The 26,078-nt window shown below is 42.3% G+C and overlaps 1 protein-coding gene across 1 annotated transcript in view; it reads left to right on the forward strand.

Moving 5' to 3' along the window:
* Nucleotides 1-4,772: 4,772 nt before the first annotated feature.
* rasal2 (RAS protein activator like 2) overlaps nt 4,773-26,078 on the forward strand; it is a 215,502-nt gene continuing 194,196 nt past the window's right edge. Inside the window, exon 1 of the mRNA XM_007902998.2 lies at nt 4,773-5,108. Coding sequence (XP_007901189.1) covers nt 4,991-5,108 — 118 coding nt within the window. The 5' untranslated portion in view covers nt 4,773-4,990. The remainder of the gene's footprint in view (nt 5,109-26,078) is intronic.

The raw sequence follows: 26,078 nt of genomic DNA on the forward strand, positions 1-26,078 counted from the left end.
CACCCTCCCCAATCCCAAGCCCCAGCTCGGGTCCAAAACACTGATTGTCCAACGCCTTGGGACATCCTCCTGACGTGCAAGGCGCTATACAAATGTAATTTTGTTGTCGTTGTTGCCTTATCACGTCTTCAAGACGTCTCAAAGCGCTTCACAGAATATACTGTAAAATATGCACAGGTTTTGTGTTTGTTTGCTTGTTCTTTAGTGCATTTATTTCTTTCCACCAGATGGCGACATTTCCCTTCATTTAAAGTGCTCACTGAACAGGTACTTATGTAGTTAGTTATTGACGTTTTATACAATGATTTGATGAACAACGATTGCAGAATTCACTGTCATCTTCGTGATTTAAAGGGCACTGACTTAGCAACCTGTGCAATTTTGCCTAAAGTGCCAACACCAAATCATCATACAGCATCAACAAGTTGTACTACAAGATCACATTCAAAGACAATTATTTTAAATTTTACAGAATTTCTCAAATCCTTTATAAACGGGAGAGGAAACGTTTAATTATTCAGATGCAGTAAATAAAACATTTGTGCTTCCCCAAACTTCCCCTCTCCCATTTCATACCTTCTCTTCTCTCCCATTTCCTCCCCTCGTATTCCTTCCCCCCGCCTTCCCTCCCCTCCCATTCTCCCCATCCCTTCCATATCATTTTGCTCCCTCCTTCCCACTTTCTTGTCTCGTCTGTCGTGGCGTTGACCTGGTACCAGCAACCCTGCTGCCCAAATAACCACTCATTATCTCTGAGCCTAGAAAGTTAGTCCTGGCATATGATTTGACTATGGGGTCATCAAAGCGAAACCCAATTCTGTCCTCACCAACTAACACATCCACACACACAGTGTTTCAAGAAGGGTGATTACTGGAAGGAGCACTCGCTTTAATTTTTCCTTCTCTATCATTTTTTCCTTCTCAGTCTTTCTTGAATGATCCAGTGTCACCTGTTAATATTGATCATTTCCATCCCATTGGATTGTTTTTCCCACCCAGGCCCCCTCTTCTCGCCTACAATAATCAAACGATTGACACCAACTGTGAATTCAAGTTAAAACTCCTGCTTATATCTATTGCTAGTTTGGATGTGAAGTGTAAACAATGACACATAGCTTTTATTACCTCCTATATTCCGTGATAAAATCCCACTAGGCATTGATTGCAGAAAGTCAAACTTAAGTAGATGGTGAGTCTATTTGTTCTGTCATTTTTCTTTGACTTTTTTCTCTTCTCAAGGCACTGACAACTCAGATCTCCAGGCGCCAGCCACGCTCCAGTACAAATCATCAATTATCTTCTTTGTACTGTAGACACATGCTTGCTCCTAGGGGACGGCTGTAGGAAACAGGCAGTGTAAGATTCCAGGTGACGACAACAGTACAGTGGTTGCTAGTAACAAAAGCTTTATTGACTTTAATTTTCCCAAATTAGTCATGGCGAGCTAGTCTGGGACATTGTTTTATAAATGGTGACGAGTGGTAATCACCTAGAACTCATGGAACTTCCTGTTGACTTACTTGTGAAGTTCGAACCCCAGCTGAGTGGAGCTTGTGGAATCAAGCTCCACGTCAGCAATTGGGGTTTATAGTCTCGGCTGTCACTCCAGTGCATTACTGGGGTATCACAGAATTGTCGGAGGTGCTATTCTTCGAATTTGCCTTTTTCACTTTGCCCTTTTTCAAATGGACATTAAAGATCCCATGACACTGCTGGTAAAAAGAAAGGATTTTTCTCCCAGAATCGTCCAGATTAATTGAACATTGCACCTTAGGGCTGTCTGTGGGACCCTGCTGGCAAATATGACTGCTAGACTTACCTACAAAAACATTCACTAGGCGTGACTGAAATTACATGGTGAATGCTTTGGGGGCATTTTGACGTGATAAGGTTTTCTTTCATTCATCGTCACCACATCAGTGGATGATTGTCTGTGTATTAAAATTGTATGCATTCTAGTTCTTCATTTCCCTTTTTGTTGGCACCCGCCCTATTGGGACAAGATCCAACTCAGTGCTGAACACAATATGGTGCATTGTTAAGTATGGAATAAAAGTTTTCAATTTGGGTGTTTCATTGTGGATGCTCAAAGCTATATCAAAGATAAAAGGAGAGGTACAGTATCGACTCCCATTGCACAAGTGTAATAAAGGCTGTCTTTATCAGTTGCGTATTTTACTTTTTAAGGTATTTGGTGCTTTCTCCCATGACACTAGCCTCACACTGGCAGGCAATTCACTCCCATGTCTCCGCAAATGTTGCTGTGTAAATGCGGGCAGAGACACAACAACAACAACTTGCATTTAGTGCCCTTTATGCAGGGTAGCGTCCCAAAGCGCCAGGAATGGCTCAAGATGATTCTCTGCCTGTATCATTGACAAAGAGCAAAGTCTCCATTTAATATTTATGGGTTGGAATGACTGGATACTCAAGTATTAGATGTAGAAAATAATGGATGTGAGGCTCCTCTATATTCCAGTACCTTCAAATTAATGTGAGCATCATAATAATGCTCTTTACATGCTTTTTTTTTGTTGATGAAAGGAGCACAGCTAAATATTTAGTAATTATTTACATTCTGTCAGAAGCACAACCAAGAAACTATAAGTTGTTGCCTTTTCAGAATCCAAGTCCTTCCGTCATCTGTGGTTTTCCTGGTAACTTGCTGTTTGAAATTTAATTGATCTGCTCACTCATATTCAGAGAGGAGTTAAAATGTATACACGGACCAGAGCTGGGACGTGGGATGTCACTTTTTGACTCGTCACTGGCACCACTGAGGAGTTGGCGAGTTTTTGTCACCTGCTTGCGTGCTCCCCATTTGGGTGGTTCTCCTATTCCCTGGATGGTCCAATTGGCCTTTCTGAAGTGAATTGTAAGAAAAATCCAAATGCTGACAAAACACTATATCAAAAAGTGTGAATTAATTCCCACAGATACACAATGGGGCCAAAACCTCTGTTATCTGGATGAAAGGGATTAATTTCACTGAATGTGTAAAATCGCTTTACCTAATAGGTATGGAGACTGGCCAGGACCCCTCTCACCACTTCAGTGGCTTTTTGCCCTTTACACATGTATTTTCACATGGTTAGTACAACCACAAATTGAATTCCCCCACTTTCTGTTTCTCTTTTCTCATGTAATAGAGCAAAGAGTTATTCTGTATTGGTTAATTCCAAAGTTAAGGAAGGACATCTGGAATTCCCTCTGTACACGTGTTTACAGGTGGTTAGCAAAACCTGCAATTTTGATCCCAATTGACTTACAACAGTCAAGTTCCTACCTTAGATAGTAGAGCAACTGATATTATTGAGCTGTGTCGTTGCAGGCAGAGCCCAGGTTGTACAGGAGTCGAAAACACAGGGAATGTTAGGATTTCATTTTTTGCACACAGACTGGGACTCCCATTGCAAACCATAATGATCCAAGCTGGTGCCAGTCCAACGCATCTCACCGGGTTTACTCAACATTTAACTATTTAATCCAGGTCCTCATGGGAGGGCTTTTGACGTTCTCGCTGTAAAACTAATTCCACGCCCAGGGTACTCAGTAACGGGTCAATATAGGATGGAACTTTCCCTCCCTGTCGCTGCTTCCCCTTTTTACCACAGATGTACCTCGCTGCTTGGACCTGGACTTCACAAATGGGCAAGCACCGATGACCACCACAAACCCCAGGGGACTTGGCATCCCTGCCTTTCAGCCTGGCTCTCAGTTGGTAGGACTTTCACATCTGAGTCAGAAAGTGACCTCTGTTTAGACAGTAAATCAAGGTCGTAATGCGGACACTTATGGCACTGCTCGAGATGAGAAGGGATTTCTTTCTCCCCGTGTCCTTGGGCAACAACACTCCGGATAAAACTGATCATTCAGTTCGTGATTGTCTGTGAGGGGCCCGTGGGGCGTTGCCGGTGCAAACCGGCGGCTGTCTTCACCTACAAAAACACGTGTCACTACACTTCACAGTAACTCCTGTGAGGGAAGCGCTGTGAGTGAACTTACTGTGAGGGACGTTCTTCTGTGAGGGAAGACGTCTTCGTCGACGCGATAAGGCACCGTATCAAATACAGGGATTTTTTAAAACTTATTTATACCGATAGCAATCAGCGACTCTTCCCTTACGCTCGAGACTCCTTCCATCTCCCAGTGGCCTGGCCCACAATCCCCCAGATGGAATCGGATCATTCGCTTCATGGCCGTTCGGTTCGGTTCGGTGCGGCAAAACCGGCTGCTGCCGGTCTGGTCTCCCCACAAAAACACACGGTCACTACACGTTACAGTAAAAGCGCTTGCGAAGCCCTTCGAGACGTTGCGACGATGCGATATGAGGCGCTATTGTCAAAATGCAAAGATTAGTGTCAACAGCTTCAGGGCCGCGTCTGCAGCTGTGCAGAGCCACACGGGGGTGATGGCTCCGGAGGGGTGGGATTGCCGGGGCTGTTGCCAGGGGGCGTTGCTAGGGGCGATGGCTCGGGGTGGGATTGCCGGGGCTGTTGCCAGGGGGCGTTGCTAGGGGCGATGGCTCGGGGTGGGATTGCCGGGGCTGTTGCCAGGGGGCGTTGCTAGGGGCGATGGCTCGGGGTGGGATTGCCGGGGCTGTTGCCAGGGGGTGTTGCTAAGGGCGATGGCTCGGGGTGGGATTGCCGGGGCTGTTGCCAGGGGGTGTTGCTAAGGGCGATGGCTTGGGGTGGGATTGCCGGGGCTGTCGCTAAGGGGCGATGTCTCGGGGTGCGATTGTCGGGGCTGTCGCTAGGGGTGTTGCTAGGGGCTGGGCCCGGGCTCTGGCCGCGCTCTCTCACTCATTCACTCACTCACTCTCACTCACTCGCCGCTTCCCACAGGTTTCCGGGCGGGATTGCAGCGAGAGCTCAGGGGGAGGCGAGGGATCGGCGGGTGGAGGAGGACGGCGGCGGGCGAGGTGCCTGGGAGTCGGGGGTGGTTCGAGTCGAGGCCCCCGTCGGGGCACGGCGCGAGCGTCCGGCAGCGGATGGAGCCGCTGGACGGTGTGGAGCTGCTGTCGGGGATGGAGGAGTCGAGGCTGGAGCCGGTGGAGCGGATCTTACTGGAGTCGGTGTGTCAGCAGCAGGGCTGGATACGCGTGTACGGTAAGCAGCGAGCGGGGGGGGGGAGAGGGGAGTAGTCCACGCAGCGGGCGAGAAGGGACGCGACGGTGTATAACGGGGTGGGGGGGGGTGAAGAGAGACACGCGGGTGTAGGGATCTCAGGGCGATAACGTGCCGGACGGAGCGGGGGGAAAAAAAAGAGGCTGAACTGTGCAGCTATGAGTTGGAAGCTGGAGAAACACGAGGAGAGAGGGGGAGAGGGAATGAAGTAACTCGCCGCTCAGGGCAGAGAGCGGAGAGCGGGAGCCAGAGACCAGTTGGCAGCAAATGGCACATTTTCAGTCACTCACTCACTCACTCACTCGACTCGCTTTTCGCTTTTCCATCTGGACTCTCCTTCCCAGTTCAATGTTTGTGGCATTTGGCATTTCTGACCGGGGGGTCGGGGGACTCGGAGCACTGGGGGACACAGTTCTTTTGGTGCACTCTTGTGGACCGTGGCTTTCATTCCGTGAACGCGGAGGGGAACGGCCGCTCCGGGTTCGCGCTTCGCCAACTGGTGGTTTCAACGCTGGAAGTTATTGAGAACATTGTTTTATTTAAGTTTCCCGCAGACGACCTCGATGTGGATTTTTAAACCTATAGATATATATATATATATGAATGATATGATGAATTCTTGTGCATTCGGTGTAAAACCAGAAGCTTTTGCTTGACCCCGATCCACACAGGACGTCTTCCAACAGAAATGCACCTGTGAAAAGCCTTCCTTTTTGTGCGTCTCACACTTGGACGGTTGCCCCGATTTAGCATTGCCTGAAAGCAGATTAAGTTGAGAGCAGCTTCTCTCCCCGCTGTGTGATTTGTCCCCAGTGTCGTGCCGAGCTCTGCCCCAGATACATACACTAATAGATTTCAATTACGGTCTTGAATATTTCTTTTTTTTACACACACATGCAAGTAGCTAATAGTTTGCGTTCAGCCCGCTGCCCGCTGCCCGTCGCTTTTGCTCACGAACTTCACATGCAGTCAAGGATTGTAACATAAAATGTGACTTCGGGAGCTAGAAAATGAACCAACTCCGCTGGCTGGTGGGTTCATTGAATATGACAGTCTGCACTGTGCTGTGCTAATGATCTTTGAGGCTCAGTGAGAAACTCCATGATATTGAATCTTAAGCTGCTATGATGTTTTGACAGCTTTAAATCCCTGATGTGATATAGTTAAAAAAAAACAGCATTTGATATCGCGCCTTATCAGATTGGACGATCTCAACAATGTGTTACTGTGAAAGTGCTATCTATCTCTGACTGTTATAGAGGCAAAACTGCCACCGAAGTTTCATAAACAGTAATGTACTGAATGACCAATTACGATTTGTCTAAATTAGAGCCTTTCCTATGTTCAGTAGGGATCATGTTAGCTAGAATAAGACAATGTTAGTGAAACATGGTTTGTAAGTCCTTATTAGAACTGGACCACTGGACTCAGCATTTTGTTACGTTAACTGTATGGAGTTCCTGTTCTCCTGAACACTCATTCTGCCGAGGTTAGGGTTCAGAGGAAGGGGAAGACAGACCCACAAAGAGGTGTTAATGGCCTGTAATATTGTTTTGCCTTCATCAAGATCAAGCATTCTGTCAGAGTCACTAATAGCTGGTTTTGGTTGCTGATTTATATTTAGTGGGAACACACTTATGTGGATTGGGAACCTGAAAAGAGCTCGTTATTCCAGGGTCTTCTGTACCAGACAAATGAGCTGCCAGGGCGTCTAGGATGGAATTGGACACAGCTTTGAGTCCATAGGGGATATATATATATTTGAGGACAGCTGTCAGGTAAATGAGACCTTGCTTCTGTCTCTGGAGATGCTGAAATCTGTTTAAAGAGATGCTTTATCTTTACCATAAATTGCTGTATGTTTGTCTGATTATAACGAGAGAGCCGTGCTTCAGTTGGAATACAGAAAGTCCCATTTTTTTTCCTGTCTTCTGAAGAGTTGAGCGTCTCAGGCTGCCTGTGTAGGTTTGTGACTCAGTTTCCACTTGCTGACGACATGTGCAAATGGCAGTCAAGATCAAATATGAGTTGTAAATTTCAAACCAGCAGTACATGGGCAAGCTGTACAAGTGTTGCTTCTCTGTAATATAAAGAGGGCAGATTTCACAGCACTGCCAATCTCATACAGCCTCGTTCACATCAGCTGTTCATTTCAATTTAAGGTTTTCCCCAGTGGGCAAGGGCAGTGGAGGTTGGGGGCAATGAGGCCCATTGAACAAGGAAGGTCCCAGGTTTAATTTAATGGTGATTCAACTGATTTTATCCAGGTTGGCTATGTTGAAGACTGTGTCCCTGGGTTAGGGAGGGGAAAACCAGGATGTGGTTTCTTGGTTCTGATCAGAATCCAGTGACCACTGTTGAAAGTATGTTTGTGAAGTGAGGGCAGGATCAGGCTCAGATCTGATACCCTTATGTGAAATAGCTTTTTGACCCCTGTTGTCTGGGTTCACACATGAAGAATGAGCACTTGGGTGAGGATAAGCCTGCCTATTTCAGTGATACCATTCCCCAGTATGAGTCGCTGTCAAAGGTTCAGTTGGCTGTGCTCTGGGAACATTTTCAATGACTGGTGATGCAGTACCATTTCCTGTCTGAAATATGAGTTTATCCTATGACAAGTAATTGGTCAGTATGTTTCTCGATTTGCTTACATTATGTTTTCTTCATCATAGGCATATCCTTTGGATATGCTGTGGAATGAGAACTGAATCACAAAAAGAAAAGGGAGAGTGGATATAGGAATAGCCACCTACTAGTCTGCCTGTTAGCGTTATTTCACCCACATGTCACTGGTACATTTACAGTTTGCTAGCTGAGATGTTGTCTTGCCAGTGACTTGAGAAAGCAATAATTGGTGCAGTGGTGTGTTTGTAGATTTGCTGCAGGTTCTGCTGACGAGAGATGTGCTTTCCTTAGAAATCAGGGCACTTACTGTTCGTTAAGGACAGAATAACCACCTTAGAGTCCTTCTAACTGGTTCCACTGTGTGCTTTGACTGTGTGTGCTGACAGCAGCATTTTTCCTTTATAAACGCACATAGTGACAAAGTTGTTACTATTAGCAGTAAACAGAATATCTTGTCCGTAAAGTTTTACTGGAACTTTCAATCCTTCTAACATAGACCGACACTGTTCAATGTATGGCATTGTAGAGATGTGTCTGTTGTGCATTTTGAGTGCCAATAGTTTGTGTAAGTTTCAGTTTGATGGCAGTTTAAGTTTCTTTAGTGGATCCATATGTTAAATCTCAGCTCTGCATTAAATTATTGCTGGATTGTAATCAGGAACAGGGACTCTGGGTGAATTTTTCATTCTTAACACAGTGGTACTGAGGGCAATTATAGTGCCAATACTTCTGACCCAAGTGAGTTGTGATAACACAGAACCTGGGACCTCAAGTGAAGCTTGCTGATAACTGAGCCATCGGGGTACGAACATCAACATTTAAAAAAAGAATGCAGAACCTACAATAATGCCATCATTCTGTGAAATATGTCTAATGAAGTGATGGCACAGATGAGGACACATGGGATGATTTTACAGAGGAAAGTTGTGTTCTGTGTAATCAACAGAGCCAATTCATGTCTCATTCTCTCAGAATATCAACCCAACTGTCTTCTCATCACAGCATCAAGCTCTTTCTTGAATACGTTCAGTATCCTGGCTGCATGATCGTATGCAAATATGACTGCCTTTTTCACCTACAAATACTCAGCCGCTGTGCTTCACAGTAAAATATTATGAAACCCTTTGAGACATCCCAATGATTTGATAAGGTGTTGTATCAAATGCAAGGATTATTATTATTATTTAAACCTTAGCCCACTTTCTTACTTCCTCTTTTCATTCTTACTTGAGCTTCATCCTTTCCATTTCTCTGCCAATTGGTTTATCCCTTTTTTTTTCACTCGTGTTCCCATCTGGCTCTTTTAGTAGTGCTTATAATTCATCCACAAAACACAGTCACTCCACTTTGCAGTATATCCTGTGAAGCCCTTTGGGACATCCTCCTGACCTGAAAGGTGCTATACAAAATGTAAGGATTATTAATCAGCCTGATGCAGTGGTAGCTCTCTCGCCTCTGAGTCAGAAGGTTCTGGGTTCAAGCCCCACGACAGGACTTGGAATCACATAGTCTAAGTTCACCTCGCAAGCGAGAGACCTGGGTTCGATTCCCAGCAGGGCAAAACCTTGGGCAAGTTTCCTTATTCCACATGCCTGATAATAATCCCTCAAGAAAAAAAACAATGATCAATTGGTCACTTCAATCCACTACTGTTTGTGGGATACTGCTGTGTGCAATTGGCTGCCGTGTTTCGCTCACAAATATACAGTTAATTCACTTTACAGTATATTCTGTGAAGCGCTTTGGGATGTCTAGAAGATGTGAAAAGCGCTATATCAAATACAATGATAATTTATTATTATTTATTAACCACCCTTCCTGCTAACCTGTTCAAGCTATTGGTTATCCTCTGTCTAAAGAAATGCTTGCTGGCGTTGTGGTTCTGTGCTAACTTATCATATCTCATCCCAACTGTGTCCTTCACAGCGCTGCCTTGTCCTACTGTCTTGGTGTATCAGAAAGTACTGCTGGCCAGGCCACCAGTGGGATTTAATTCCCCTCCCATGGCTCTGCAGCATGTGTGTGCATCTGTGTAAGCTTTCTGCTTTTTTGCAAATGACAACATGAATTCTCTTTACACTCTTTGTGTCCGAGACTTGCTCCACTTCCTGTATGCGGTACAAACTAAGGACAAATAGAGCACAGCATTGGATGAGTGTTATACTTTATTTGCTGAGTTACAATGTGTTATAACACTATTGAATGTTTACAGCAAAATTGAAATCCTTATTCAATTTTTGGAGAGTGGTGAAGCCTTAACATTACGGACAGTTCAGACTTATGAGTACCCAAAGTGTGTGTGAATTTGAGGTTCTGCTGTTTACCCTTCTGGCTATTAGAAGAGGGTGAAGAAGAACCCGTTGTTCAAACCTAACAGTACGACTGACGGCTGCCGGCTTTGCACTCCATATTGCAAATTCTGGACAGTTTTGTTGCAATGAAAAGAGAAGTGGCAGGTGCCAGGAGCAGACAAAATAGTTGCTGAGTGAGTGTGCATGTGTGGCGTATGGTGAGTGTGGTTGCTGAATCACTGCTTGGAGTTTCTGAGATCATTGACTGTGCAGGATCAGGAAATGGTTTGGTGGGTTCCGAATTCTCAGCTGTGTGACTCTCAGCTGAGCTGAGCTCTCAATGCTGCCTTTGTTTGCCTGTTCCATTCGTTAACTGGCGATGGCTGCAATTAGCTTTGCCGCTGAAAGAAAATAAAGTGGAATTGACTGCACAAATGAAATGAAGCCAGTCCCTTTGAAGAATTGGGGACATGACAAGTTGTAATGTACTTATTCATCGCAGTGTGGAAAACCCATGATCGTAGCTCATTAGTGATGTGCTTCTGTCCATTCAGTAGCTTATCATGATGAGGGAATGTTATATTCATTATGATAAATATAGTCGGAATGGATTGAAAACGACCTTATGGTGATCTTTTTCTGGGGGTGTGGGTAGTGGTAGATGAAAGGCCCACTGCATTCATTTTAAATTGTGTGGTATTAAACATCAAATGTTCCTTCTTGCTCCCAATTTTAATAGAACTTCATGTGTGAAGCTGGAGGATTGGGGCCACTTCTGCCTCGTGGGTTTCCTCTTTGAGAACCACTTGCATCCACATGAATAATGGTCACCTGACTGACGTCACTTAACTGAGGTGGCCAGTGCTCTTGGAACTATATTCCAGCAAGGCTTCAGGGAGAGAGAAATAAAAATCCACTGATATCTAAAATGCTAAAATGGGAATTTGTCAAATCACTATTACCAAGAATCATCAGCCACGAATAGTTACTGCCCTTCTTTCAACTTCTGTTGGATGAATTCATTCACTGTTGGAAGTTTAAGTAAGGCTCTGGTGAACTTTGTGCTCTCGTTAAGAGATGGAAGTGATGTGGAATTTTTCCCCATTGCATCATCCATTTCCCAGGCTCAAAAACAACAATGAACCTCAACTCTAACCTCAATGAAGGATTCTACATTGGGCGTGGCACCTTGGCTTGTGCCAGCATTTTGCAATAATTGAGTTCTTTATTTAGGTTACGTCATGTCATCTAACCTCTTGCTTCCACCCTCTCTCTCTCTCTCTTCATTGAAACCTTCATTATCTTGATGTTATTGCTTCTGCTACAGTCACTGCTTCTCTATACTTTTTACTCTTGTTCCTCCCGTCATTCAAATATGTTGCTCTACATGCTCTTCTTCCCCACATTCTCATTGTAATCAAAACACATTGTACCAATTCTTTTTTCTGGATGGCCTCAAGACTATGGAACTCCTTTCCACCTTCAATTTTCTGGTTGTTCTGCACGCTACAGGCTTCAGACGTGATATGACTTTATCTCTAATTCTGGATTTAATTCCTTTTCTGATTTTTCATCCTTCATGGTGTCTTGAACCATTGTGCTTGGCATAATTCCTCTCCATTGAAGAAAGACCTAGTTCGTTGCTGAGTGACGACCAAGCGATTTATAATACAAAATTACATTTGTATAGCGCTTTTAGCCCCTGGAAAGAGAGAGAGAGAGACACACACACACACAGAATATATTTTTTTACCAGTTTCCCCCCTTCTTTCCTGAAGGCATTTGTTTGTTTTTTTTCTTCTGATGGGGTATTTTATAAAGTCACAGACATTCTCCAGTATGTCACCCAAGTGACAATTATTTGTGGATTTACCTTGACGGTGAGTGATAGCTATTTGGCTATGAGCATTACAGCCGAGCTGGATCCTGATACCCACACCCAAACCTCTAGCAGAGTAGCGATCAGGACTGTGACTCTGGCTGACTTTGACCCCCAGCCCAAGGTCCCAAGGACAAACAACTGCTTTGGCTAAGATCAATAAACTCAGTCCAGAAAAGGCATGGAATCAGCAACCTCCAACACTTGTGAAGTCCTGTAGTGTCGCAAGCGAGAGGACCTGGGTTTGATTTCTGGGTAGGGTGAAATCTTAGTCAAGTTTCCTTACTCCACTTGCCTGTTTACCTAGCAGTAGGTAGGAACCTGGTTGTTGGTCAATTGATGGATTGCTTTCCGGGGGTAATAATCCCTCAAAAAAATTGTGTCACTCAATCCATGACTTTTTGTAGGACACTGTTGTGCACAAGTGGCTGCCACATTAATCCCCCAAAATATAGTAAATCCATTTTACAATATATTCTGTGAAGCACTTTGAAATGTCTCAACGACATGATAAGTCGTTATATGAAATGCAAGGATTATTATAATCGTTCCACCTTTATGGCTCAAGTGCTTAATGGATAAACATGTTGAGCCAGTTAGGGCAAGCAGTCTAACATTCAGTTTTGATTTAAAAAAAACTTTTATCTGAAATAATCAAGAATTCTTTGTGAGGTCCCTGTGCTGGATGGAGTTATGATTCTGCAGACTTTTCTGTGCTGCACTGTAATGGTTATGAGGTGATTTGATGGATTTCTGCAAAATCCCTTCGCTGTTATGGTCTTCCACACACCTGTTATCAGAAAATTACCTGCTCCCAGCCTCTTCAGGAGGTGTGTGAGATCAACCTGACGTTAATCACTTCCTTTGTCTTTCTGTTGAGAGAATGCTCTACGCAATGACTGTGTAGAGATATAATTTAACTAGTATTCCTGGTAAATATTTCTTTAGATACAGATGCAAATCTGAGGTAAATTTACATGTTTGTACAATCAAATATATACCAGGTATTGTCAGCTTGGCTCAATCAGTGGCACTTTTGGCAATGGTTTAGAAGATTTAGGGTTCAAGCGCCACTTTGGGATTTCAGCTGGTACTCCAGGCTGACACTTCAGTCACTACTGGGGGTGCTCTGCATTGTTGGATGAGGCATTAACTAAGGTCCCATCTGCTTGTTCTATTGGTTCTTAGCATGACATTATTAGAACAGATAAAGGAGTTTCTCCGGTATCCTGGCTGACAATCCTCCAGATAAATTTGTCATTCACCTAATCAGCCATTTGTGGAACCTTGCTGTATACATATTAGCTTTTTTGTGTTTTCTTACATAAACAGTCAATACATTTTGCAGTTATTACTGTAAAGTGTTTTTTGGAGTTTCAATATAATAAAGCACTTCATCAAAGAACTGGGTCGTGTTGTCAAGTATGCATTTTGAGACTGGGTTTAGAAATGTTGGTGTGAGGACACGATATTGGCTCTTGTGATATCTAGGATGGACGTTGCAGGAAGGAATGACAGCAGAAGTGGCTTAATTTTGCTGTTAATCCTGCTCCTCTCATGATCTCCACAGATCTGGGTATCTATCAGCTTTTGCTGACGAGATCTGGATATTAAGTCAGGTCTGCCACAGTTTTGCAGCCTCTTTCTTTCTCCCCTGAGACAGTTGACTGCACTGCCCAGGTTATAAAATATGAATACAAAATTAAAATAATTTTGTCCCAGTAGAAGAATCTGAATGAATCTCTCCAGATTAAGGACTTGTCAGCATCGCCTAATCTGAGATAAGAGCAATTTATTCCCATTAATTTCACTCCTGCCTGAAAGGATGTTTCACTGATGATGATGGAGCTGGAGGGGGGTAATGTATAATGTAGTGTATCATTGAAGTGCATGAATCTAAATAAAAATCATCCAGAATTCATGCTACAAGAAGCCTCTTGGTTCACAGCTGCCGGATTCTACCTCGTCTGACTGTATAATAGAAACGTGCCAATCTGCTCTTTGCTGTAATAAGTGCCTGGCAATCGATAGCACGTTTCTCTAAGTGGCCCAAATCCTAACAGAGTTTGGGCAGCAAGTAAGGGATAATGTGTGAAGTTCATGCTAATATGCAGGTCCAGTGAGAACAAATGGGAAATGCGGTGCAGACACAGCATGGTGGCTCCCAGGTTACACGATCAGATCTTCTTTGACTGAATTAGTTCTCGTTTGGGAATAAATGTATAAATCAGTCCTTGAGTGGTGGAGTAGGGGAATGATCTAAGTTTGTTTATAGGGAGTCCTGTAGTATATTGGTTAGCGCACTCGCCTCGCAAGTGAGAGGATCCGGATTTGAGTCCAAAATCTTTGGCAAGTTTCCTTACGCCACACATTTCTGTTTACCTAGCAGTAAATAGGAACCTGGTTGTCGGTCGATTAGCGGACCGCTTTCCAGGGATAATAATCCTTTAAAAAAATATACAAAAATAATAACAAGTTGGTCACTTAATCCACAACTGTTTGTGGGACACTGCTGTGCGCAATTGGCTGCCGCGTTTTGCGCATAAAATATACAGTCAATTCACTTTACAGTATGTTCTGTGAAATGCTTTGAGACATCTAGGTGTGATAAGGCACTGTATCAAATGCAAGGATGATTATTATTATCAAATGCAAGTTTTTTTATTATAAAAGGTTGAATTCTGGTAATTGGAAGAGGAATCCATTTGTTTGGAAATAGGAAAACTGTTTTTTCCAAGGTCAGTAAAAGCTGTCAGAGTTCTCAGTGATGCTTCTGTAATCAGCGGCACTACCTGCGGAGAACTCAAGCGATTACAAACACAACTGTACCTCAGGATAGTGACAGCGAGACTCAGTGATGGTATGATTAACTGAGGGAGGCTTATCCGGCATGAGTTGTGTTCCACTGTGTTTCGAACGGCTCTTAATTAAGGATCCATAAAGGAAGGGAGGGAAATCGAGGTTGTGAAATGCAATAGTTAGAATAGCGTTTATTCACCTCTGGCTTGGATTTTAGCATTATCCAGATAAGTAGAGAAATGTCTAACTCCGGCAATTCCAGTCCTCGAATAAAGGGAAAGTGGAGCTCAGTTATAATAATAATAATTTTTCATTTGTTAAGAGTGCCTTTGACGTGAAATCTCTCAAACCTCTAAACCAAAAATTGTTTTAAAGTGAAGCAACTGTGTATTTTATATATTCACTTTATATCATATATATAAAATATGTATATTTATATTAAATATACACTTTGCAGTATATCCTGTAAAGCGCTTTGAGATGTCTCAACGGTGTGATGAGGCATTACATCAAATCCAAGGATTATTATGATTATTATCTCGAGGTTTGTTGGCCAGGCCACCCAGAAAAACACTTTTCTTACAGTGTCATGGGTTATTATTTAATGTCTACTGAATAGGCAGACAAGACGTTGTTTTAATAACTACTTGGAAGAACAGCGCCTCTGATAATGCAGCCCAGCACTGCACTGGAATGGTAGCCAAGACTGCGAGCCTAAGATCCGGCATTGGAATTGAACCCACAACCTCTGACCCAGAGGCGAGAGTGCTCCCAGCTGAGTTCCCAGCAGATGCAATAGCTGGTGCAGGAAATGGATTTCAGAAGGGGTTTAGGTTTGAACTTGTGTGTTTACGTGTGAGTTGTTGGAATGAAATTATTGTAAGTTCTCCTTTTTAGGTCTTTCAGCACTCCCAGTTCCTGCTCTGAGAGAACTCTGCATTTCCCACTCTGGGGACTGAGGTGTGTGAAGAAGCATCCACAATTTCTCAGCCTTTTTTTCAAAAGACCCATCCTATGGGGAAAAGCTTTGCGTTCCAATGCACTTCTTTTATTTTTGGGGGGTGAACCGGGCATCTGACACATGCGGAAACCCATCAACATACTTCAGAGTATCCAAACTAAACTGAATGTGGTTTTAGCACTGCAGTGACCTGCTGACCCTTCTAGAGCTGTGAGACCACTTTATGTATCTGGATTAAACGTTAGCAAGACCTTTGCAAAAGCAGGTTTGTTTGCACTGACGCAGACAAGCCTTGTTAGTTAGAAGGACAGCCGGCATTGGAAAATCGGAATATCTAGGACTTAGATGAGGACTCTAGAGAACTATGATGAAAGAGAAAATAATCCAGATGAATAACAAATATGAAATCCTTCATACAATTCACAACTTATGTTAATAAAATAGTACATGGCTATGAGCCGTTCTGAGACCTAGGAAAGCGGTCAATGCAGTGCTCTTATCCCTCCTCCGTCTAGATTTGAGATAGACTTCCTCTCTCCAATTCTCTATAGGAGATATGAATGCTTGCTGAGTATCTTTGGTGTGCCATGCCCTCCAGAATCTTGTCCAATTACCTTTTGTTACATGTGTACCTGCAGAGTGACTGTCTGCAGATTGGGTGACTGGAGGATATCACAGTCAAGTTTAAACCTTCCTTCCCTAATAGGTTTCTCTTCCTCCTTGAAACCTCATACACCATACCACACATTACACTATGCAACTGTTCCTGCTGACATTAACTAACTCAACACAGATGTGGAATTGAAGTTGGGGCATTCTGACTCGGTATGGAATGGCTCAGTCTCACGTGAGACAGTGGGTCGGTTAGTGCCTTCACCAGCTGAACCATCAGGGTGATGGTAAATGGGGTTATGGTCCAGTGGTGAATTGCTGCAGAAACCTTGGGCAAGTTTCCTTACTCCACACGCCTAATAATAATCCCTCCAAAAAACCCTAAAGTGCTGGTCATCATCTACGACTGATTGGCTGCCGTTCGATATACGTTTTTGTGAAGCACTTTGGGACGTCCTCCGTGAAAGTGGTATTTGATGTTGTGTTTGTGAAGGCTGTGTGTTGTGATGAGATCTATATTACAATTGCCCTTTTTCATTTTCTACATATGCACAAGGAATATTGGATCAGCAGCTTAATCTGGAGCCAGCTCCTGACCTGAATCAGAAAAGACTTCAGGGTGCTCTGGAGTTTGGAAATTCACTGCTTTTATATTCCCCTTTGCCTCCAGAAAAAGGCTTAACTACATGTCAAAATGGTAATATAAAAATGGCATAAAATGAAATTTATGTTCAATAGTTTGTGGATCACTGCAGGTTCATCTTGTGTTTAACCTCACCGTAATTAAACATCATTCACTTTCGCTGCTTTGTAATAGTATAAATGTAAAATGTAGCAATCTTTGCAGAAGGGAGCGGGTTAGCTTGTACTGTACTTTGCTTTTTCAAGTTATAACTTATAAAGTTATGCAGATTTGTAATGTCATCTCAATTTAGAATGTGTTGTAGATTTCCTCCCACTGCGCCACAGAAAATCACTCAAACTGCAAAGTGACATTTTATTCACACTTCTTGAAGAGTTGTGAAATAACACAGATGCTCCTTCATTAATGAAGCACTCAGTGTGACTAAATATTGTGGGGACATTTCCACTGCTTTAGGAACCCAAGCTGACTGATTTTTTTTGGGGTGGCACAGTCATATTCTCTAATACTCTAGTTTGAACCATTTTTCCAACCAACTCACTCCGGATTCCACAACTGAAGGCAGTAATGCTCTGGTATGGTCCATCTTTGACATGCTCCACATTTTATACTCAACAAAATATAAGTGGCACAAGTGCAATTGGTTGGAATTACTAGATCTGGCAACTGATGTGGAACCAGGAGTGTCTTAGCTTTTGGATCCCAAAAGTCATACAATACCAGAAAACAGATCTAGGCACCAGACTCCTACAAATCCAGGCAGAGGTTTTAATCTGGAGAGTTATCAAGTGTGGTTTTGACATAGGAGAGACTTCAGCATTGGGAGACTTTTTTTCTCCCAAATCCTGGGCAAAAGTAACTTCCTGGTAGATACTGGAGAGCTTAGTGTAAAAGTTCTTCTGTAGATGCTGTCATTGCGGTCGGAGGGACGTTTGCAGCTTGGCAGTTTTCCCCTCTTCTGTAGTTCTGTTCACAAACCTTTCCAGAACAGATACGATCAGTAATATAACGAGTGCTGCTCTTACCTATTGTGTGATTGTGAACGGTTCTGGTTACGACCCTGGTCAGGTGTCTTGGAGAATACAACACTGAGCAGCCTTGTCGGTTTTCAATGTGCTTTTGTTTTCTTCTCCTTCTAAATGTGAGTTGACGTATTTCATACTGGGGCCGGATAGAATTGGCTGTCACAGGGGTGACCACTTCTACTGTGGAATGATGTGTTTAAACATTAACAGCTCTAACCCAGTGGGGGAGGAAATGAACCCTGATAACTGCTAATAGCTCTAAGTGCTGGATCTCTGGCTGTTTATATGTTCGACAGACTTCTCCAGCAATCGACTACAAATTGTCCCAACCTTTAATCACAACTGTTTCCTTTTGTATGAATGTACTTACACTTTATGCAATGCACTGAGAGTTGCAATTAATAGATACTTGATGGCTCGAATGATCTGTTTCTGTGCTATAAAATTTCAAGATTCTATACTGACACAGAAAAGCCACCCTCTTAAATGAATAGCATTCCCATATAAAATTGACGGCCAGCTTTTTAGAACCAAATAGAATGGGTGTCACTGCAAGGCAGCAGTCTTATCATGAGGTTAGTGAAAGGTCTTAGTCTCTCCTGGACTGTTTCTTGAGTTCCACAATTATCGCCCACAAAATACACTTAGTCACCACTTTACAGTGTATCCTGTGAAGCACTTTGAGATGTTTTCACAATGTGATAAGGCGCTGCATCAAATGCAAGGATTTTTATAATTATTATTATTGGAATTTTGACTGTGATGTGTTGACAGCCATCATACGCCAAGGCTGATGTTGGGACTACATCCTTGTTTTATTTGTTGTTCTATGTTTAGCCATATTAAGACTGTGTCATTTTGTGAGCTTGAAAATAATAGCAGGAAATGCAGGACTGATGTCCGAGTATGCCGGGTGGGTGCTGAAGTCTGCTGTAATAATTAGATTTCAAAACATGTTAATATTGAATTTATACTCCTCAAAGTGAGACATAATAGTGCTGGATATTATTAGGGGATTTATTCTTCGTATTTATTGGGATCAAGCTCTCTCAGTTCAGGTGCACCACAGGTTAGATGCTTTCTACAGCTCCTTCTACTCTGCGCCATCCATGGAGGAAGTTATTGGTTAATGTCTTATCCATGCTGCTGCACAGCCTTATCTGGGTTGCTTTTACCCTCAGAAAGCTTGTAAATAATAATAATCCAAGCTGAAGCACATTGAATTAATTCTGTGGAAGTTCCTGGCTCTGTGAGTTAACAAGCAAATGTCATATTGCAGGGAAGCAGAATGAAATATTTGCAATCTTTTATTATTAATAATAATAATCCTTGGATTTGATAGAGCACCTTATCAGAAAGTAATCCGCCAATTGAATAACAACCAGGTTCTTACTTACTGCTAGATAAACAGGTGTGAGGAGCAAGGAAACTTGCCTAAGGTTTTGTCCCGCCTGGGAATCCCACCCGGGTCCTCCCACTTGCGAAGCGAGTGCTCTAACCACTATGCTACAGGACTCAATTTTGCAGGAGGAGAAGAAATGCAAGAATAGCTGATTTAGAATACTTTACGTTTTATTATATATTATCCTGTGTGCCACAGATGATTCCCTGGCAGAGAGCTCCTGTGATTAACTTGCTCTGTAAACAGGTGGAAGGATCATCCCATTGAAGCCACCTTGTGTTGTGACCTGGGAGTTTGTTGCAGAGGAGGTGCAGGTCCCCTCCCATCCTTGAGGACTGCTGATTGCATTACCGTATTAAAGGATGTCCTATCGTACTGGCTTTTGCAGCAAGGTTTTCTGGCAGACAAAAACTTACAAAAGCAACACTCGTTTGTTAGAATCGACGCATCATTAAACGCTGTCCTCTTATATTCCAGATTTGGAGAGATCGAGTGTTGTGACTCGGGTCTCCGCTCATTATTGAAACTGTGCTTGTTATCTGACTGAGGCCTAAAGCAATGTACCAGTCCAATTATTACTCTTTGATACCAAAGCCTCATGCTGGTGGCATTTCAATACATGATCTTAATTATACTCCTGCACACAAAATGTTCACTGTAATTTATGGCATAGATAAGTGGATCATTTGCCGTTGAGTGCAGTCATTAGATTAGGGTGCATTGTTTGACAATGTTTCTGTGTGAACTGGCTTTCAGAGTTGTGATTGAACTTTACACAACCCAAATCTGTAATAAAACCGAGATAACTGTTAATCATTCTATCAACAACCCTTTTCTGTCTGCACTGCAGTGTTGTCTGAGGTGTTTTGCAGTTCTTGTGACACTTTCTAAAATCATTTTTGACTTTAATTTGATTGCTTTTAGAATAACCTCCTTTAATCTTGGCATTTAGACCCGTCTTGCTATCGAGCCAGATCTCAGCAAGTTTCTCAAGGCATTGATGTGCTGCTGACTGTGGAGTGCCTTTGGTTTGAGACTGGTGCCACTTTGGGTTGAGTGGTGTCAGATAGTTTAACAAGATGGTTTAGGGTCATGTTCCACAATGGGGATGGCAGAGCTCAAATACCGTTCAGGACACTCATCCAGATGAATGGGCACTTTAGCACTGGACTTGATAAAAAAAATTGTAGGATGAAATAAATAAATGGCAGTTTAATAGTCACTAACAGTCATCTTATTCCGATGAGCAGCTTGTAAAAATAGGAATTTTAACAGCAGAGGTACATTTCTGTGTTTTTTTCAGAAACAAGGAACAATTTATTTTTTGCTGTTTCAGATTCTTGAACGTTTGTACGGACTTGTTGCTGAGTCAATTGTTTGATGGAATAGAGGGTATGCGCTGAATAGTAATAATCCTAATTTGGTTTAGTACCGTATGTCATTGAAACATCTCAAAGCACTTCACAGAATTTACTGTAGAATATAATGATGGCTCAATTTGACGCAGCAATATCACACAAACAGCCTTGAAAGGAACGACCAGTTTTATCTGGAGCGTTGTTGGTCAGGACACTGGGAGAGAGAAACTCCCTTCTCTTTTTGAATAGTGTCATGGGATATTTAACGTTCACCTGAACAGACAGACGGGATCTCGGTTTAATATCTCATCCAAAAGACAGCACGTCGACAATGCAGGACTGCACTGGATTGTAGCCAAAACTATGATAGGTCACAAAATGTTAAATGACATGAGAGTGTCTAACTGACAAGTATTACAGGAGTGGTTAAGTCAGCTCTTGTCATAAATAGATTCAGTAATCCATCGCTGGTTAATGTGTCAGCCTGACACATTTGGTAGCACTCTTGCCTCTGAGTTGAAACGGTTCTGTTTACAACCCTGGTCAGATGTCACAACACTGAGCAGTCTAGGCTGGATTGTTAGAGGTGCCGTCCTTTGGATGAGATGTTTAACCAAGGTCCTACTTGACTGTTCAGGTGCACATTAAAGATGTGGCACTATTTGAAAAGAAAAGGGAGGTTCTCCCGGTGTTCTGGCTGACAGTTCCCTGAATAAAATTGGTTATTTCACTTTGTGGCTGTTTGTAAGACATTGCTGTGTGTGAATTGGCTGCCGAATTTACCTACAAAATACAGTTATTACAATTCACAGTAAAGGCCTATGAAGCACTTTGAGACGTCTCAACAATGTGATGAGACCCTATATCGAATGTAAGGATTATTAATGTGAGCATCCTTTAAAAATCAAAGTTACTTTTTGTCTAAGGTTGTTATGAGGTCCTGTGTTGTGCAGTGGATGTCTTTCATCAGAGATCATTCAGTCTGTGGTTGCAGATTAGTCTAAAAAGAAACACAATAGAAATGTGGAGGAAGGAAGGAGTGCCAGGAAAGATAACCTGCAGAGATTTGCAGGAGAAGAACAAGCTGGGAAGAAAATGAGCAGTTATAACTAGCACAGTAGTGGGAGGAGGTGAGACTTGCATGCACTTTACAGTTGCAAACTGGTTATGGGAGCCCACATGCTGAACTTCAGTCCTACACTTACTACAATGCATGACCATTCCATTCTTCAATTAATTCAATTATATTAATATGACTAGCATTTAATATAATGCCTTATTATGTTGAAGCATGCATTTCACACAACAAGTGACTCAACAACAATATAGACCCTTCACTCATAGCAGTTGAGTCAGTCTTGTTGACTCACAAGTATAGTTTGTATACTTGTATACTTGTATAGTTCAAAGCAAAGCTGAAAGTTGTCCTGGGATCGACAGCAGAAATGAGAACCAAGTCCAAACTCCTATGAATTAAGTGACTAATTTCCACTCATGTTCTGTGTTAAACTGGGTGGAGATGAAGCACGTGTGCTTCCAGCTCACATGTATTGTCTAACCTTTACCAGCAAATAGAATTTTTCCTTCCCTGAAGGCGATTTATTCTTTCTGCCTGGTGTTCAGTAGCCAAGTGCTTTCTGGTACTGTGCCCAAGTTGTCCTTATTCATATGTCAGCCTTGCCGATGATTAATTGGCAGGTTATCCAATCATGGGGCTGTTGAAGCTGAGCCAGATCTTATTCTCACTTGTTGTCCACATACAAGTGGAGTCCTGTAGCTCAGTGGTTGAGCACTCGCTTTGCAAGCGAGAGACCCGAGTTCAATTCCAGACAGGGCGAAACCTTGGGCAAGTTTCCTTACTCCACACGCCTAATAATAATCCCTCCAAAAAAAAAAAAAAAAACCAAAAACAATAATAAATTGGTCAATTTCAATCCACGACTGTTTGTGGGACATTGCTGTGCGCAATTGGCTGCCGCGTTCGCCCACAAATATACAGTCAATTCACTTTACAGTGTGTTCTGTGAAGCGCTTTGGGACGTCCTCCAGACGTGAAAAGCGCTATATTAAATGCAAGGATTATTATTATTATTATACGCATCTTTCAGCATAGAGTTCTGAATAATGATTCGGAGCTGGATACTTGCTGATTTTACCTAATGTAACTTGGGCAATTGCGGTCCTCGCACTGCTCCTCAATGTTTTAAAGAATTCACAAGGATGATGTTAATGCTATTATAGAAAATGAATAAGTTCAGTTGCGAGTCTCATGGCGACCTAATGCAAGTCTTATTAGTGTTAATTAATAATTGAGGAGTGAAGTGGCCATTAATTACAGTCTTGTGTAGGATTTAAATTCAACACATGGGATTCCATAACTGGAAATAGATTCTGAGATCCTGAAGTGGAAAACGTTTTAAAGNAAAAAAATTACTGATTTTAAATTAATCTGCTGGAAGGCCCCGAGACTTATTCATGCTGATGGTTCAAGTGGGGACAGTAAGAGAGCTGAAATTCACTTTGCATCACCGGATCTCGGCAGTTTTCAGTGCATTGAAACATTGGTTATGACTTCTACCACTTTTACTGTTGTACGGGAGCTTTCAAAGCTGGCGTTTGTTTGAATGCAGAGGTTTACAAATCTAGGAGAAACACACACTTGTAAAAGGATGGTGGCTTGTACAATGTGTCGGGTGTAGATAATGTTGCCTCATTGTTCATGTGACATGCTTAAAAAATGCTTTAAATAGGTTTGCAATGAATCATCATCTACCATTGAATGTATAAAGGATTTGCAATGGGACTTGGATTCTTACCTATAAAATAAATCACAATGAAATTGCACAATTCGCAAGCGTCTTTAATAGTGAGATCTGCAACGAAAGAGAAAACTTGAATTTTTACAGCACTTCATCACATCAAAGGGTCTCGGTGTTTTATTGTAATGATTGTCTAATATACATTTAAGTTATCACTGCTTTAGTTTTCCTGAGAGCTGGTAGGTCTGTGCCTTGCTGTGTTGGCCAGAGTTGATTTTCTTTCCTCTTGCTTTCAAGAATTGCCGTCTCCTAGAAGCAGAGCTGTGTAGCTGAGGAATCAAGGATATAAAAGCACACCTGCAATGCTTTCATTCAGCAGTGCAATGTACTTTCAGATGACCTGCCTCTAAAACCGAGAGAAAAAGCAGAACCACTGTTTTCACCAGCAGCTTGGCCTTCATGTTGCTGAAATTATGCAGTGGACCCAGTTTATACATCTCATTGTGATCCATTTTCCTTGGCTCTTAAAATGACTGTTCTTTGTCTGGTTCCTGATGGAGCTTTTGAAATCCTTTACAGCCTTAACCAGCTTTCAAAATTATCCACTTTTCTATAATTTACTGTCAAGCTGTCAAGCAGTGTGAATTTATACAACTCAGTGGAGTTTATATCAAGTAGAATTATAAATGTGAGCAAAGCTACAGAGCGTTTCTCAATTTACAGTCTCCTGGGGGGTGGAGAGAGGTTTAGCTGAACATATTCTAACTCTTCTGGCTCTCATTAGTGAGAGTCAGCCTCCTCCTCCTCCCAATTTAGTGTGGTCTCGGCGATAGGACTGTGTAGATAGGACCAATGCTGTTTAAAATTGCAGATACATTCTACTATTGTGCTGGACTCGCTTTTACACCATCTATATCTTTGGTCTTTTTGCACTGTGTTCCTCATAGTTTATACCTTTTCATATTAACCTGGAATAACAAACCTCTAATGATTTTGTGAGTGATTGAGAAATCTCGGTTTGATTCAGTTGGTGGGAATATGACTTAGTATGAGAATGGGACGTATTGGTTCAGCTTCACTCAGTTGAAGACCTAATTCTGTCTTGTTTGCTCAGTTTCTCCTTTGGACTCGTCAAACAAGTGAAGCAGAAAACCGCAACTGTAACTGCAGTGTTTCCCAAGATATGTACTGGATGCACAGTGCTTTGTATTGGTCCTGAAGTGCGGGTTGTATGTTCAATACCTTGTAACTGTGCTTGGTGAAAACTTGCCTCAGTGTTTTATATAAATGTGCTGATAGCAATCATTTGAGATTTAGTGTCAAATGCAAAAGTGAAATTGTGGTGTCCTGCAGAGTATTGGTTAGAACACTCGCTTCACAAGTGAGAGAACCCGGGTTCGATTCCTGGGCAGGGTGAAACCTTAGAGAAGTTTCCTTACTCCATACTCCTTCAAGTCCCGCCTCAAGACCCTTCTCTTCGACCATGCAATCGGCCATCCCCCTTCCCCTCCCCTCTTCTCCCCTGACCCCAACTCGGGTCTGAAATGCTGTACACTGTCCAGTGCCTTCGGATGTCCTCCCGACCTGAAAGGCTCTATATAAATGTAATCTTGTTGTTGTTGTTTACCTAGCAGTAAGTTGAAACCCGGTTGTAAGTCGATTGGAGGTAATAATCCCTTTTTAATTTTTTTTTTTAATTTTTTAAAAAAAAAATTGTCACTTAATACACGACTGTTTGTGGGACACTGCTTTGCTTAATTGGCTGCCACATTTCACCCACAAAATATACAGTCAATTTACTTTACAGTATATTCTGTGAAGCGCTTTGAGACCTCTCAAAGATGTGATAAGGCACTATATTAAATACAAGGAATAGTATTATTAATTCCACATTGAGCCACAAGGCATTTTATCCTAACGTTACTATAAGCTCTTTGAGACGTCTCTATATCAAATCAAAGATTATTATAATTAAAGGAAAGAAAATCTGGAGGGAGTACTTTGTACTTTGAGAGTACTTTGAAATTGACAAGCTCTTGACTTGATGATTTGGTTGAATTTGTCCTCAACTGAACATTTGGCTTAAACACGTCACAGGTAACTGCTGTAATGTGTATAGTATTTTGTAGGTAAATGTGACACCCAATTTACACACAGCAAGATACCACCATCTTGAGCTGGTGTACAACTCACCCATAGCCTCTGACTCAGAGGTGAGAGTGCTTCCAACCTGGAAAGAGAGCAGGTCAGTCCTGTCTTTAGTTGTTGGTCTGTCACAATACAGAAGCCCATTGATTCTGCCTTTCAGCTAAAGGGAAAAGTGACTGTAAAGAGCAATAACAGAAAATAAATCAGAACAAATCCATTCACATCCTGACTTTAACAATCCACCCCTGACCTTGTGTGTTATGAGTTATGAGTGTAATATTTTCCATAATGATTGTGCTCTGGGGTGGGTATTGTTGGTGGAGAAAGGATTGATTGTAATATTTGTGAGGAGGGTGGAGTTGATTAGATTTTAACCACTTGTTCTCAAAGTGTGTTTGTTTCATCTTTCAAAGCCTGGAAGTGCTTTTCCGGCTTGAGAACATCCACAGA

Source organism: Callorhinchus milii, unplaced genomic scaffold (assembly GCF_018977255.1).
Source record: "Callorhinchus milii isolate IMCB2004 unplaced genomic scaffold, IMCB_Cmil_1.0 Scaffold5, whole genome shotgun sequence".
Lineage (NCBI taxonomy): Eukaryota > Metazoa > Chordata > Chondrichthyes > Chimaeriformes > Callorhinchidae > Callorhinchus > Callorhinchus milii.